Source organism: Camelina sativa, chromosome 17 (genome assembly GCF_000633955.1).
Source record: "Camelina sativa cultivar DH55 chromosome 17, Cs, whole genome shotgun sequence".
NCBI classification, from domain to species: domain Eukaryota; kingdom Viridiplantae; phylum Streptophyta; class Magnoliopsida; order Brassicales; family Brassicaceae; genus Camelina; species Camelina sativa.
In genome coordinates this window covers 24859494-24876609 of record NC_025701.1, presented here as the reverse complement: position 1 = coordinate 24876609, position 17116 = coordinate 24859494, and the positions used below count along the sequence as shown (strand labels likewise).

The 17116-nt window shown below is 33.8% G+C and overlaps 1 protein-coding gene and 1 long non-coding RNA gene across 2 annotated transcripts; both read left to right on the top strand.

The window, feature by feature from the left end:
• On the top strand, nt 1531-2081 carry LOC104757960. Its single transcript, XR_762589.2, has 3 exons — nt 1531-1555; nt 1762-1870; nt 1953-2081. It is a non-coding gene; the product is annotated as an uncharacterized LOC104757960 (long non-coding RNA).
• On the top strand, nt 10966-12851 carry LOC104757959. Its single transcript, XM_010480752.2, has 3 exons — nt 10966-11532; nt 12326-12447; nt 12546-12851. Exons 1-3 carry the CDS (start codon nt 11158-11160, stop codon nt 12694-12696), a joined length of 648 nt encoding a protein of 215 aa, XP_010479054.1. The 5' UTR covers nt 10966-11157; the 3' UTR covers nt 12697-12851.

Sequence of the window (17116 nt, the reverse complement as noted above, 5' to 3'; positions counted from 1 at the left end):
TTAACCTCCGATGTGGCTTACATATACTAGTAGGAAACAAAAGAATAGAATTCGAGGGTGGTGAAAACAGAACCCATTACGACATACTAATGAAGAGGCTGGAGTCAAGATGACAAACAACAAATCACAAGACAAACAACTATCAGGAACCGGCTGAATTTCTGTTTGTAATAAGGATAAAACTAAATGTCACGCAAATTGTTATCCGTTTTTAATTACAGAGCACTTACAGCAGAAACTGACTTCACAATCTTGGTTACTTGGCTAATGAATGCACTGTAAATGTCTTTGTGAACTTAGAATCTTTCAGCACCCGCACAATTTTGCCCGCTTGACTGAAAAGTGCCCCTTACAGCCACTTGTGCACCCTAAATTGTACAACAGAAGCATTAATTTTATCAAGGGGACACCTCCTTTTTCCAATTATAAACCATAAAAGCACAAAGAGAGTACCATGAGACAGAAAGAACAATTACATGTGAGACATCTGCGTCTTCACATATGATAAATGCATCTTTACCACCAAGCTCGAGAGTGACAGGTGTCCATGTCTCAGCAACATTTCTTATTATCTGCAACATATTACATAAGTATAAGACCATCTCCATTGTATTTCTCTATTTTTTTCTCTAAAATAGAGTAACTCAAAAATAGAGCACTGTTTTTCTCCAATGTATTACTCTATTTTCACCTCTATAATAGAGTTAGTGTAAAAAAATAGAGGTGAGAATAGAGTTGCTCTATATATAGAGCAATCCTATTATTTTCTCTATTTTAGAGTAAAATATAGAGTAGGGTTAGAGCAAATGTTGCTCTATAATAGAGATTTGACTCTAAAATAGAATGGGGTTGGAGATGCCCTAACTCGTAATAAACTGATTAGAATGAAAAACCAAGTCTGAAGACTGTACCATCTTGCCAACAGTTGTGGATCGAACAAATATCATTTTATCAACCGACGAGACAAGAGCTTCTCCGGTTTGCAAAAACCCGAAAAGAATGTGTAAATTGATGAAATAAATTTAATACCAACATGCTAAGGAGAATTGCATAAACAAAATACACAGACCCGTTTATCACATCGACTGATTTTCAGGTGCTCCAACAGCAGCTAAAGCTGCCTGGATTATGCGGAAGTAAAAGCATTCTTTCAGAGACCTAGGAGTTGTCAGTTAATGGTAATAGATATGAATCATCAAGAGCCAAGTTGGTGTTGTCAGTTGATACCTGGATTGTGTTGTATGTTTTTCAGAAGATGATGTAAAGACTGTTGAAGTGCTAATAGAGATGGATCATCAAGAGCCAAGTTGGTGGGTTTTGGTTACTGATGGGATGGTTCCTATTAATGTTGTGAATGAAGAGCATGTGGTTGATGCTGTTGCTCACTTCTTGGCTAAATGCATTATGTCTAATCCCAAAGCTAAGGTATTGTATTCGTCTCTTAGTTCCCTTTGAGTATGTATGCAGTTTTGGAATGTTTAACTACATCAAAAATCTTAGATTTTTGACTTGGCTGCTACTTTCCATTTGCAGAAACCTGAAGAGCTTCAGAAGCGTAAGTTTTACACAACTTAATATCTCTTTCAGTTTTAGCTTTTAAATAGAGGGTTTGATATAGTAACCCTGAGTCTGTTGTTTTAGTTGTTAGTAATCACAAATGTTAGAAGAATTAGCGGTATTTAAAGGTTTCTATTTGTCACCGATCTTACCAGTAATTTTCTAGTTTGTTCATGTGGCTTTTCGACTGGCTTAATTTTGCAGTTATGGTACAAGAAGTAACAACTCTGAGCAAGGTAGGGAAGGTGGTGGATATATGGCATGCTGGGAAAATGTTCTACACACTTTCTACTTGGGGACTTGCTTTTGGAGGGTATGTTTGATTTCTGCTAATGATCTTGAGATACATTTTTATTTGAGTTAACTAAGTAGCATCTTTGGTGTTCGCTTTTCAGGTTATCCCAAGCTCGTGGTGCACTGAAGATAGCTGCTAAGGGTGTTCATGCGACTAGCAAGGTTGTTCTTAGGGCTCTCTGAAAGTTATAAGAGGTCTCTATCTAATGCGATGAAAGCGGAGATGATACTCCAACTGTCTTTGGGTTTGTCATTCTGTGTGGCTCTTTTCAAGTATTGCTTGTGTAAATAGTTTAAGTAGAGTTTGATCAATGTTGTATTTTATCTTGACGTCAAAATTTTAAAATTTGTTCTTTGATTCTCATTTATAAACGCAGACAATGTGTGAATATTGAACAAAGTTTGCAGTTACTCTACTTAGTAAAGACCAAAAATAGAACTCAAAATTTGTAAAGTGTTTGGAGATTAGAATCAATCTACGTCATAGCAGCACATTGAACAAAGTATTGTACATAAACCATCTAATTATGTTTGGAGTGGAACCGAACCATGGAAGAGTTTATGGTTTGGTCCAATCTTGACAGGACGTGTAGCTTTAGATTACAACCATATGTTATGTGGTAGTATACAAACAAAGCCTTAGCGAATGCTAAATGCTTTTCTTCGAGGTTGATGATATTGCAAGTAGCCATTGAGAGTGATCTTACCGAGAAATATTCTCATATTTGGTAACTATTAAGAGTGTGTATGATTGTAACATGTTTAGTTATGTTGAGTAATTAAGAATTAACTATTGTTCTGAAAACAGTGCTGCATAACTCAATTATAAACATTTTTATTCAGTTCAGTCTTCTTCTTGGTTAAGTTTGTGATTCACTAATAATAGTAACGAAATCTTCCAGATGCCATTTGATGTCGAAGACGAGTCTTATATGTAGTAGTAATTTAGTAATCACAAGAACTGTATCTAAATGTATCTATAAGTACAACTTGGTTTTCAATTCTTGTTTAGAAATGCAAGCACCTACGTAACATCAATCATATAGATATGTAAAAACGAAGCATCAAACAAACAATTTATTCGCCAGGAACACTTGCATGAGAGAGACCTGAAAAGGGGATTCGTATATGTCAACCAATATTTTCAAGAAAAAACAAATAATCTAATGATTACTCTTTAAGAGTATAATTGGATTTTTGCATCTAAAAATATTGAGAAGAATGGAAAAAATAAATATTTAAAAGCATCTACAATTACATAATAATCTAAACTCATAAACGAAAACATATTTATATAAAGAAGAAGAAGTTACACAAACTGTAGATTAAGAAAGGCATAAGAAAATAAAAGAATAATATAAATTTAATAAAATAAACAAAGACATGAGTGACAATGATGAGAGTTAGGCTGATTCCTAGCATCACGGGTTGGAGAAAAGGCTGACACATAAAAGAGTAACACAATATATCATTTACGTGACCCTTAAATCTTAATTCGTTTCTATTCTCACACTTTGCGCCAAATCTAATTTTAAATAGGTATCTCGTATATGTACATCTATAAAACCCGTGATGTTTTCTAGTTATGCAAAGAATCAAACATGCTTAGTTAACACAAGAACATCTTGTAAAAACGAAGATGTAACCAATATTGAAAAGAACTTCTTTTCTTATTAAGAATCACTTAAACAATCTTACAAGATATGTTTAATCAGATTTACACACAGTCAACACGACTTGCCACTGACCAATTCTTAATTTAACCAAAATCCCTAAGAACCCTAAAAGCTTTCTCGCTTAGTTCTCTAAAATTCTTCTTGAATTCTTGAACGGCCAAACAACATGTTTGGCCTAATAACACAATATATAGGAACCCTCCTATGACCTACTTTCCTAAACAAGGATAAGTCCAAATCTTCTAGTCAATATGATAATATCTTGTCCTCTAATTAACAAGCCTTCAAAAGTATTGCCACGTCATCCAATATCCGTGACTCCTCCAAGACGCGTAAACATCTTCCAGAGTCCTACAACACAGCCTTGTAGCACCAGAACGGCTTCATGCTTTCATTCTCCCCCTTTTTATCTGAATGTGACAACTCAAGCTCCAGATGTGCATATTACTAGAATCTTTCAAAACCATAAGCCTCAACCACATTCAGCCACAACATCACTATCATCACCAATATCACCATCTCATCATACTCCCCCAGCGTGAGTGCACATTCATATAAAAACAAGGATGAAGACATATATGCAGGGAGACACAACAAGCTTCCTATCATGCCTTGTACCAAAAATAATCCTCAAGAGCTTTTATAATGTTCTTAGGTTCAACCTGTGAAACAAAAAAATGTTGTAGCACTCCTTGAGAATTCAGCTGAACATGACGAACGGTTTGCTCAACAAATGCAACTGCAGCAGACTGATTCTTATGACCTTGCAACTGTTTAGATATAGCTAAGACTCCTGATGATTCATCATTCCAATCATTACTATTGGATCTTGTTGATTCAGTTGTGACTTTTTCTTGTACAGGTGGTTCTGCAACATGCTTCTGTAGAACCTCAGGTTCAACTCCAACATCTTCTTCAGTGATTATCTTCGAGAGATTGCAGCATAGGTTGATTTCCTCAGACTCTTTGCAACCTTGATCATACTTTGTCTCATCATTCTCGAAATTTTTATTGTACAAATCCTTTTTAGCCACCCAGACTCTAGAAAAATGAAAGGGATCAATAAAACACTTTCTTGCCATCCAAAGCTCCTTGATCTTGTTCTTAAACTTGTAACAGAAAGATCTCACATGACCACTTTTACCACAATGAAAGCATTCATAAACCCTTCGTCCTCGCTTGGATTTAGTCCAACATTTTCGCTCACGAGAAGATATATGTTGATGTCGTGTGTTCTGGGTTGGTGCTACAGAGACCTTCTGTTGTACCACTTTTTCCAGAATACTTGACTCAGCTTCATGATTTACATTGCTCTTAACGAAACTTACTGATTTATCACGAGACAACAGCTCAATAGTCTCCTCTTTATGATAACCCAGACCTTGATGTTGAGATCCTACAATTCCCATAGATAGTATCTCATCAAGCTTCTTGCCACCATTATTCAACATCCTAATCTTCTTGTGATTCTCATTCAGCTCCCTTTCAAGGCTTGTTGATCTTTCCTTCTCCAAACCATAGAGTTCTTGAAGATTTCTCAACTTTCTCTCAAGCGACTCCTTTTCAGCAGGAAGTAGCTCCTTACAAGTTGTAACTTCAGACTTACATTCTTCTTCTAGCATATTGACCTTGGCTTCCAATTTTAGTTTTTCCTTGACAAGTAACAGCTTTTCATTACACAACTGAACCCAATTGTCATACAAAATACAATAGCTCTCTTTTGAAATTGATTCTTCATCATCATCATCTGAGCTTTCATCAGCTATATCATCACTTTTAGCACTGTATGCAAAAAGATTCAACATTCGTCCATCTTCTTCATCCCCATCACTCTCTGATTCTGAATCACTAAAGCTAACATATGCCTTATTCTTTCCTTTCACCATGTTTGGGCATTCAAATTTTAAATGTCCAATCCCTTTACATTCAAAGCACTTCATCTCCTTGCGCTTAACCATTGGACACTCAAGTTTGTAATGACCAACACCACCACATTCAAGACATTGAATCTCTTTTCTCCGATTAGCTTTTTCTTTCTCATATATATTTGGCGTAGAACAAGACCTCCCTGTAGCACTTCGATTCCAACATGCTAATTCTCGTCCCTGTCCTTTTTCAACACGCTTGAGAGCTTTTCCAAAGTTTCTTGCCATCAAGGACATGTTATCTTTTATCTCTTTCAGCTGGTCGTTTGTGTCATCTACCTTGAATGCAATCCCTTTGTCATGAATTCTCTGTTCTTCAGCAACCTCCATCTCTTCTGACTTCAACATACCAACCAGATCTTCAAATCTCAAAGTATCAGTGTTTCCAGAGACTCTCATGACAGCTTTGTGTGCTGCATACTTAGATGGCAGACACCTAATTAATTTTTTAACCAACTTGGTATTCTTGTATGTTTTACCAAGATTCTTAGCTTCATTGGCAATAGAACTCATTTTAGCACTGAACTGAGAGATTGTCTCTTCTGGATCCATCCTTAGGACTTCAAATTGAGAAGCAAGCTGATCCAATCTTGTTCTTTTGACACTTGAGTTTCCTTCATGAGTCTTCTGCAGAATATCCCAAGCTTCTTTAGCTGACTCACAACCTTGAACAAGCTTAAAGTCATCATCATCAATAGCACCAAAGATAACATTAAGAGCCCTAGCATTGTATTTAGACAAGTTTTTTTCTTCCACTGTCCAGCGTGCCTTAGGTTTAGTGATATTGTCACCAGCTTCGGTTTTCTCATATGGAGGCTCCCAGCCTTCTTCAACAGCCGTCCAAGCATCCTCACCAAGATTACGGATCAACTAAACCATGCGGACCTTCCAACGACCATAGCTTTGTTCATCCAAGATCACAGCCCTTTGAAGCATCATCAACTCATTACCCGACTGCATCATTATCCCAAGATCTCAACCTGTAGCGAGTATAGAGCTCTCGTCGGTTGACTGCTCTGATACCAATTGTAAAAACGAAGATGCAGCCAATATTGAAAAGAACTTCTTTTCTTATTAAGAATCACTTAAACAATCTTACAAGATATGTTTAATCAGATTTACACACAGTCAACACGACTTGCCACTGACCAATTCTTAATCTAACCAAAATCCCTAAGAACCCTAAAAGCTTTCTCGCTTAGTTCTCTAAAATTCTTCTTGAACAGCCAAACAACATGTTTGGCCTAATAACACAATATATAGGAACCCTCCTATGACCTACTTTCCTAAACAAGGATAAGTCCAAATCTTCTAGTCAATATGATAATATTTTGTCCTCTAATTAACAAGCCTTCAAAAGTATTGCCACGTCATCCAATATCCGTGACTCCTCCAAGACGCGTAAACATCTTCCAGAGTCCTACAACACAGCCTTGTAGTACTATAACGTCTTCATGCTTTCACATCTTTCAAATAATATACTAGAACAATTTTTTTTCATTTATCATAATGACACTGGAATCTTTAAACCGGGTTCTTTATTTTACTGATTCTGCATCCTCATTTTTTACTGGGGGTCAAGTTTTTTTACAATAAAAAGAAAGAGTTTACGTTACGTGGCTCAATTCACGAGGACCTTGCAAGTTTACATCACCGATACTTTTTATAGTATATACTAGTATATATACTAGTACTAATTAATACTACAGAGAAACTTACAGCATCACCAATAATTATTGACGTTGACGAAAACCAAATTTATAAGCCTCTCTATCTAGACTACTTCATTTATTCCACATACTCCAAAACATTTTAATCTATACTTGACTTAGTTCTCTGAGCACATTTACATGATAATTACTTCATTTTCGAGAAGTTCACTTCTAATTTCAACAGTTTGTAAATCATCATGTTACTTTAAAATGTGGGTTTGAAGCAAAATGTTGACATAATGGTCTTAAATTAGCATGTTGCATTGGCCGTGCTGTAACAAAATATGTGTCTTCAGGTAATTGTGGTTTTGAAGTTGATCAAGTTCATACATATATAAATATATTAATGTAGTGTTCTGTAATGGAGTGAGCTTGTTACTTTCATGCTTCCTATTTCCAATATTCGTGTAACACAAACAATTTAACTTCAAAGGTGAACATAGAATTTAACTTTTTACTGGACATTAATTTTCGACAGTTGATATATGGGGTTTTTACTTATTTACTAGTACCATCTACTTCAAATCTAATTAAAATAAAATAATAAATTCGATAAAGTATTTGAAAATTTCATACATATTTACACAGTTCACATTTTAAACAACTAAAAATATAATTCTTACATTATCTTTCTACTTAAAAAATTCAATAACATTATTATAGAGAACAAAAATTCCCTTAATTAATACTAAAAAGATATAGATACATATAACTATATAAGTACTATTGTAGTAAAATACAAGCATTTCTTATGTTGTGATTTTACATTTAAACAGATGCAATTATATTATACATTACGTTTTAATAAGCATTTTTACAATGAGCTTAAAACAGAATTTTGTGTGGTAGGAAGTTATGTCAGAATAAATGATTCTTCACTTGTTTTGAGTCTGACAAATGAATGTAGGAAGATGCAGAAGCAAACAACTCTCTAATTTTATACACACACCCACAAATAAAATAAAATAAAAAATCTATTTTACCCTTCCACCAGTTTCCAAATCTGTAAAAATTGATAATTATTGTCCTATTCTTTTCACTACCTATATTTTTACCCTGAGTGTCTCACAACCCACAGTCACAGGGGTCATATCTCTATTGTATTACTTTATTAGTCTTGTTTAATGTTTAATGAAGAGACTGACCAAACCTTTTCTTATCGTTATGAAGTAATTTAGAAGAAAACACATGGGTTATAGAACTTAGTACCATAGAAGTATGCGTGTTTGAATTGGAATTATTATTTGACCATCTCATCGGTCAACATGTTTGAAAATATTACATTATTCGAGTACCTTTGATCAGATGTTGTCCTATTTTACATTTAAAAATATTGCATATTTCTTAATAGTGTTTAAAATTAAAGAGTTCGATCTCTTTTTCAAGGCTTGTTAAAATCATAAGAAAAATAGAAGTTGTTTTAAACATGATGTGATGTTTATTTTTTCTTGTATAAACCTTAACACCAAGTTTTTATAATATTACCCAAAAATATAAAACAAAGTTTTATAAAACGAACTCATTAATTACTATCATGATGCTTACAAAATTGAAGACCCTTGTTTTGTTGCACTAAATTTTGAGGTTAGGGAATGTACAAACTTGAAGCCCTTCGGTCTTATTTGTGTGTGTGATTGGCTTGTTTAAACACCGAAAATGTGAGGAAAAAAACAAAGAAGCAAAAAAATTCCAAAGGAAATATACAAGTGTGGGACGATGATATATTGATATGGGAGAAGAGGACAAAGGAAGATATGAAAGCAAAATGTGAATGAGGTAATCTGACACATAGATGAAACCCATAAATTTACGTACGTATAAAGTTACCAAAATATACGTTTAATAGGGAAAGAGATAAGATCCTTTTTTCTCATTTTCTGGACCACCCCTATACTATAGTATTGATATGACTTTGGTGTATTGATGTATTCATGTATGATTTGATATGTGTGATTAAACGTTTCATTTCTATTGCATGAACAGCTTCGTGTTGGTTCACTTTGTTAGTGGGCAGGGCATCATACAAACCTACCGGTCAACCCCAAAACGTATAAACAAAATGATGAGACAAAAGCTAATGCAGGTTGTTAGACTTAGTATGTTAATGCAGGTTGCAATAGAGATGGGTATGTGTAACACAGTCGGAGTATGTTGATGCAACAAAGACGAGTGTGCAAAGTCTTGTTGTTCAAAAAGGAGCTGCTGCGATATGCAAGAAGAAAACTAAACATTGGACGATTCAAGCTTGGAATGAAGATGATGTGGCGTGATTCTATTGGAGACGTGAAGTTTCCTTGAATGGAGATCAATATATTTTCAAATCAAGAAAATAAAATTACGAGAATATTTGGACCTTAGGGTTTTTGTCTCGGGTATATCTAGATGGCAGCCGTGACAAAGAGAGGTTGCGCGTCTAGAGTTTATCGAGAGAGGCACACATGTGTGTGACGTTGCCCCATCAAGAAGATGAAAAGATCTTTTGATGTTTTTGTTGTGAAGCTATACTCGTCGGAGAAGACAATAGAGTAGTAGTTTCTTTTATTATAATTCTAGAAAAGAGTGGTGAATGCCATATAGCAATTGTAGGTTGCGGTCTTTTTTAGTGGATGATTTCTAGATTAGGTCTCGGGGATGTAGGTTGTTAACCGAACCTCGTTAACAAACTTTCTATGTCACTTTACATTTTGCACTTGCAAACTCGTTACACCCCCTCATCATACAAATCGATAGTTCTAGCACACATATGTTTTTACATACATATGATCTTCAATGACGATCTTCTTTGCTAACACCATGCTTGTTTCTTTTGGTAGTTGTAGTTTTGTGTTTATAACATCAAAAGATACTATTGATCAACTCTATTGTAATCGTATTGAACATCATATCGGTGAAATTGTGAATGTGACTCCTCGAAACGTACCCTTGAAAAGAGGGAAACTTGTAGAAGTTTTATAGTGTGTAATTGCTTCATATTCCAGCTATAGATGATTAGTCGTATTCATACATGCAAAAGAAAACTAAGAAAGCGGAGATTAAAACCAAACCGTTACGGTCGTCTTGAAAACATTATTTATTACAAAATTGACTAAAATATGAAAATCGAACCAAAATGTGAAAATCCAAACATTATTTATTACAAAATGGACTATTTTTCACAATAGTTGTGCTCCATTATTAAAAGGTTTGGCGACCATAAAAAAAGTGACATTGCTAAAATGGTGAATGTTGGAGTAAATGACAAAACTTTATAACAATTTTGAAGACAAACCTATTCTCTAGTTTCTAACTAGTACTTTTTAGCCCAAAAAACTTCTAACTAATAATTTCAATTCGGTTTTACTTAAATGGACATTTTAGAATTGTAAAATTTCTATACCAAATAAAACAGAACTAAACTAAACCAAACTAATATCTTACCGTATATATATAGAAAAGGTACAAAAATACTATTGTTTGGTTGCTTAAAGTTTAGCAATTAAATAACACACTTTATTGTGGGCACATGATTCACCCTTAGACCATTATTACTGGCAGTTCTTTTATCGATACTCTTATTAAAAAATAATAAAAAGAAGAGAGAGAAGAGGATAAAAGAGAGAAACGTTCTTTGGCAGAGTAATCTGAGAACCGATACTCTCAACAAACAAAACAGGTGTCATCTGTTTAGTGGAGCAGATTTAAAAGATAAATAAATAATAATAATTTGTAAAAAAGTTAATTTATTTTTATTTTTTGAGGAACGATTAGGGGGTTACTCGAGTAAAGATGCTCTAAGAGCATCACTCTTTATTAGCAAAACCAATTACACCTCTCTCTCTCTCTCTCTTCTTCTTCTCTTTCACAATTTCGAGTTTTACATCAAAGCCTGTTCACTTTCTCTCTCTCTCTAGGCTCTACTATAGTCTCCTACTACCTACTTCTTCTCCCTCCCTCTCTCTTCATTTTTCACTACATAAATCTTCAACTTCCCATCACTATACTCCTCCAAAGAAAATGCAATTCTCGAGAAACTCGATCCTTAGGCAACTAAGCAGAAAAGAAGGTTGGAGGTCGGCTTCTAGAAGGTGGACTTCCGGAGATAGCTCAACGGCCTTCAACGACGACACAAGCGGTGGTGGTGGTGGTTACTCCTCAATGGAGGGTCTTTATGGGGTTTACTCTGGTGGAGACACGGCTGCAAGAACTAAGAGAGTGATGGTTGTGGTGGACGAGACTTCGAGGTCTAAGCATGCCATGATGTGGGCTTTGACTCATTTGACTAACAAAGGAGATTTGATGACTCTTCTTCATGTTGTCTCTCCTCATGATGAACCTTCTCCTTCTTTGGCTCAATCTCTTGGTTCTCTCTGCAAAGCTTGTAAACCCGAGGTACGTACTTACTAATTAAGCTTACTATTAGTTAACCAAAAATTAAACAATTAAGCTTACTATCATTATTGTTTTCACAAAGAGATGGCTTACTAAGGTTTAATTAAGCTTCCAAATTTTATAGTTTGCAATGAAGATAATTGCTATTTTTTATGTTTGGATTTTGGAAACTAGTTAGAGAAGTCATATTTGGGTTTTAATTTTTTTGGGTTTGATGGATAAGTAAGTTGTGTTGAGGTACTTGAGTATTGGATTTGGAGTAATGCATGCGTGAGAGAATCTGTCTCTGTGATGGTCATAGTGACTGATGGCTCCTCACTTTGTTTTTTGTAAAAAAGAAAAGAAAATTACTTTGGATTTAGAGAATACTTTCATCATTATTCATTCTGTAAAGTATAGCTTTTTCAGTTAGAAATGCAGCTTTTGTTCTTAGTTTAGATCTAATGTTTTTAAAACTCGCTATTAGATCTAAAGTATACTTGGTATCACAAATGTAGTTACTTAAAAAGTGTCCTTACCCATTTAAGAATACTTTAATTGGCTTTTAAAAATGGTACTTGTTCGAAAACAACTAACATATTAACATGTAATCAGGTAGAGTTTTTTGTAAGATTGATAATTTCTAAGAAAACTGTCGAGATATTTTTCTAACATTATCATTCACCATTTATTATAATTAATTACTTGAAATTCCTTGAGAGTTTTATACTATTAGTTTGGAGAAATTATTAGCAAATGTGTATACTAATTTGTGAGAACATAACTATAATAATGTAATTGTTTTGGAAAAAAGGTGGATGTGGAGGCATTGGTGATTCAAGGACCAAAGCTAGCAACAGTGTTAAGCCAAGTGAAGAAGCTTGAAGTCTCTGTGCTTGTGTTGGGTCAGAAAAAATCTGCACCACTCATCTCTTGGTGCGTCATCTCAACCGTCAGATCTCTTTCCCCATCATGATTCTCTCGTTTCAATAATTACTTACACAATTTTTTGTTGTCGTTTTGTGTGTGTGTAGCTTATGTGGACCTAGCAGATCAGAGGAGCTCGTGAATCGTTGCATCAACGGTGCAGATTGCTTGACGATTGGTGTTAGGAAACAATGCAAAGGTGTTGGTGGGTACTTGATCAACACAAGATGGCAGAAAAATTTCTGGCTTTTAGCCTGATCGCAATTCTAATCTAATTAGATATATCGTGTTAATTTGTGTTATTCTAGTTTAATAAACTCTCTATGTAGTAATCTCTTTGTTGTCTTATGTTAACATAACTTGTCTTATATGTCTTGTAAGAAACTAAAAGTTATATCTTTGTATCCCCACTACATCGGTTCCACCATATTGACATTAGTCTCCAAATTCTTGTCCCATATAGATTCAATTTTTGGACCAAGTTTCAAATCTTGTTTGGGAACAGAGTTGTTCTTGTTTCCACCATTTGGAAGTGTAAAAATATATTAATAACTTAGTACAACTAAGTTCTAATGCATCGAGAAAACCAAAGTTAGTTCATAGCCGAATAAGAGATATAATGTTGTGAGTTATTTTTTTTTTTTTTGTTTATTGGCCTAAAATATGATCAGACCTCTTATACAAAATTTGGTACAAAAAACATTTGCTAACATTTGGGGAAGACAATAAACCTATGTTTTTTTAATAAGTAAAATATTGTTTGACATGGTCATGACATATGATGTAATATAAAGAGACAAAAATAATAGAAGAAAACTAACACATGATTTCCAAAATTTTTGGTTTTGACCTGGTCATTTTCTTTCGTATACATATATGAGGAGGTGATGTAAATTTCTGAGGATGGAAAGACAACTGCTTGCTCTTCATTATATAAAGATTGGCAAACAAACTTCAGAAGTCTAATTCTAAAAATCACATATTATTATCTTCTGTTTGTTATATTTTTTCACCAACCAAAACCTAACCACTCAAACAGTACACCAAACTGCGAAACATAATCTTTTTCTCATCCTTTAAATATATGTATATACTAGATTAGGACTCGTCCGATGTGAGGTTTAGAGTTTTTAAAATAAAATTAAATTTAACAAAAAATATAAAATAAATATTTTTAGTAAGTAAAATCTATCTATAAAAATAAATTGATATACGGACTTGTCCAATGTGATATTTTGTGTAAAAAGTGTGACTCTGCGGTTGAGAATATTAATCATATTTTCTTTGAATGCCCTCGCTCGTATGAAGTTTGGAATTTATCTCCGACTCTGGTCTCGTTAGAGGGTTTTCCATATGAGTCGGTACTCGAATTTGGATTTTGTTTTCTAGAGGGATACCTCTCAACATGGTGATCCTGATCAACTTTTTCAATTACCATGGATTTTATGGGCAATCTGAAAGGTCATAAACAAAAAAGTTTTTCAAGATTTAGAGATTGAGGCAAATGATATAATTGCTCAGGCTTTGGACGATAAGTTAGCCTAGGAAGAGGCGCTCTCTTTTAAGACGGTCATGTCAACTCTATCTCCATCTTCGGATGTCCAGGTTTTTTCACCTGGTTGTCAAATTGATGGTTCCTGGAAAGCAACCAATATGCATTCAGGATTGGGCTGGTGGTGTTGCGTTGGTGAGAAACGAACCTTGTTGTCGGGGGCCAAGTGTCTAAGACGGAGACCCTCTCCCCTACATTCGGAGTTATAAGCGTTGTTGTGGGTCATGAAGCGGATACGTGCTGCAGAGATCGCTTGTCAACATTTCAAGACTGATTGTGCTGAGTTACTCACTATTGTGCAGTCCGTGAAGATTGGCCGTCCTTTTCCAACCTGCTCGGTGAGTTTAACTCGCTGGAGTCCTTCCCACTATTCTATATCTCTTGGATCCCGCGTGCGTCAAATACGAAAGCAGATTGTCTTTTCCGTGCTTCGTGTTCTCTTATCTCTGAAGTTTCTTTTGTAAACCCCTTCCTCCAGTTTGGACAACTAACCGTGAAATTTCCTTTTGATTTATTGTTTGGTTGAAAAAAAAAAGCAAATAGATACACTTTTAGTTAAAGAAAATAGTTGTAAATGAGTTCAAAGTTATTAAAATTACATTAAATTTAACAAACAATATATATTAAATTCTTTTCATAAGTAAAAACAATGTATAAAAGTAAAGAGATAAACTTTTAGTTATAGAAAATAGTCATTTTTTTCTGCTATAATATACCAATGTATATCCATTTACAAATCTACTATATACATTACCACTAAAAGTGTATATGTACACACAAATATATTTTACTGTTAAAATATACTCTTTAGTCTTTACTACTACCAACAAATTGTCTTTATGAACACATTAAATAACATATTATATGTCTCTTCACTTTAACATTTTTATAGTTACAAAAACGCATACGTTAAATATTACATACTCTTATCTTATATATTACAACTAGATGAGGACCCGCCCGATGTGCGAGTTTAAAATTTTATAAATTAAATTAAATTTAACAAAAATATATTAAAATTTGTTGTACGTTATTTACAAATTTTATTTTTGTTATAATATACTGATTTATATCGATTTACAAATTTTTATGTATTTTACTATTAAAAGTGTATTTTTTTTACACCTAAATATACTCTATGTTACAAATACATTCTTTATCACCACGTAGAAAATGTCTATATGAACACATTAAGTCAACTATTTTATTTTCATTTCTATATAGTTTTTAATTACTAAAATTGTTGGCTCAAAAAATATTTTGAAGAAAAAATATATTACATAATATACTAATCAATGATGTATCATCACAATAATGTATGATCACCATGGACAAAACCTCGGCTCCGCCCTCATCCCTAATGGAGATAACCTTGCATCCAACCTCCTCCACCATGGAGAAAACCTCGGCTCCCTAAGGGAAGAAGATAACCTTGCGTCCAACCTCTTCCACCTTCCTCCCTAGGAGAGATAACCTTGTGTCCAACCTTCTCCACAATAGAAAGAATCTCGGCTCTGTCCTCCTCCTGTTTGGAGAGAACATGTTCACGTCTTTTTGCTATCTAAAAATGGCTTGCTCCGAGCCTTCGACAACCAATCAAACTAAAAACTTTTTTCTAACGTCACAAAATCTTTTGATAGTAACTAATGTTAAATTTCCTAATGTATTCGTGGAAGGGTCTTTGACACACCATGATGTAGCCTATGTCTCTGTAACGCCTCAATCGCTACCTTGCTTAGTGGGCCCATGTCCACTCTCAGTCCATGGGCCACCTTCTTAAGTGGGCCCTACATCTATTTCCGTCCCGTGGACCCATCCATATTCGATGCCGGTTTGTTACGTCTGGGAGGCTTTAAAAACTTGTTTACCGATCCTACAAATCAACAAATGATCTTTTTCTGTGTTTTGTCTTCACTCGCACAGTTCCGACAATCACTTTCATGAAGGTCACCCATCATGAAGTTCTCTCAGGACCATTCACCGAAAAATAAGTGCATTTTGATGACATATGTGGCCAAATCAATTCTTTTAAACATTTCCGCAAACCAGGGTGTCATAGTCTTTGAGCTCCTATGGATCTATCAACAACATTTTTTTTTCCAATCTATCTATCTATGTTTGTTGTAAGCTTGTGTTTGATTAGCCTATTTTATCCATCCATTAGGTTGATGTGAACAATTATGTATAATGGTAACAATTATGTTTGCAAAAAAAAGAAGGGTTTATGACCAACCAATCAAGGTTGAGAAATTAGAAGAAAATTAATTTGACATAATTAAAGAAACAATAGAAAACTATAAGCACGGTAATATATAAATTAAATAAAAAATCTAATAAAATTACAATAAATTTTAAAATACAATATTAAGAAAAGAAAACGCATATATTAATGAGAGATTCTCAAAAATAGCACTAGAATAAGTTTTTTTTTTCAAACTTAGCACAACATCTTTAAAATTCCAAAAATAGCACCAATTAATCTTTGAAAAATAAATCTTAAATTCAAAATACTAAACCCCACCTCTCAAAACTATACCAATAATGTGAAATTGAGAACCCAAACTTAAAAAACAAAATTCTAAAAATTAATTTTAAATATTTTAATGTGTTAAATAGTGCTATTTTTGGAAATTTATGTAATGTGTGCTATAGTTGTCCATTAAACTTGTTTTAGTGCTATTTTAGAGTATTTCTCTATATTAATCTCTTTTTCGGGTCAACATATTAATTTTACCTATTCCCAACTGAAAAGGGAGAAAGTAGGAGAAATTTTTGGTTTTAAAAAATAAGAAAAATTTACCTTCCCATTAAAGAAAATTGCCCAAGTAAACAAAGTTGAAAGCAGTGTTTTTTTAATAAATTATTTAAATATGAGACGATAATTTGATTGGTAAAAAAAAAATAAGAAAGATCTATTTTTCTTTTTTACTTCAACTATCTTTTTCTTTATGTAAAGGTGAGTATTTATATTTTTTTAGAAACAGTAATTGTATATTTTCACAATCATTTTTTTATCGTATAAAATGTATTTTTTTTCTAGTCCAAGCGTAAGCTATTGTACTACTTGATTGGGATTCCAGTTCCCAATTTTAAACAACAAAATGTTTTCATTTCATTTTCACAAAA

Bases quoted from the DNA above. Each gene is read 5' to 3' on its own strand.
- LOC104757959 (XM_010480752.2), top strand. From the start codon at position 11,158: ATGCAATTCTCGAGAAACTCGATCCTTAGGCAACTAAGCAGAAAAGAA. The intron at 11,533-12,325 runs GTACGTACTTAC...TTTGGAAAAAAG, and splicing joins GCAAAGCTTGTAAACCCGAG to GTGGATGTGGAGGCATTGGT. The intron at 12,448-12,545 runs GTGCGTCATCTC...GTGTGTGTGTAG, and splicing joins TCTGCACCACTCATCTCTTG to CTTATGTGGACCTAGCAGAT.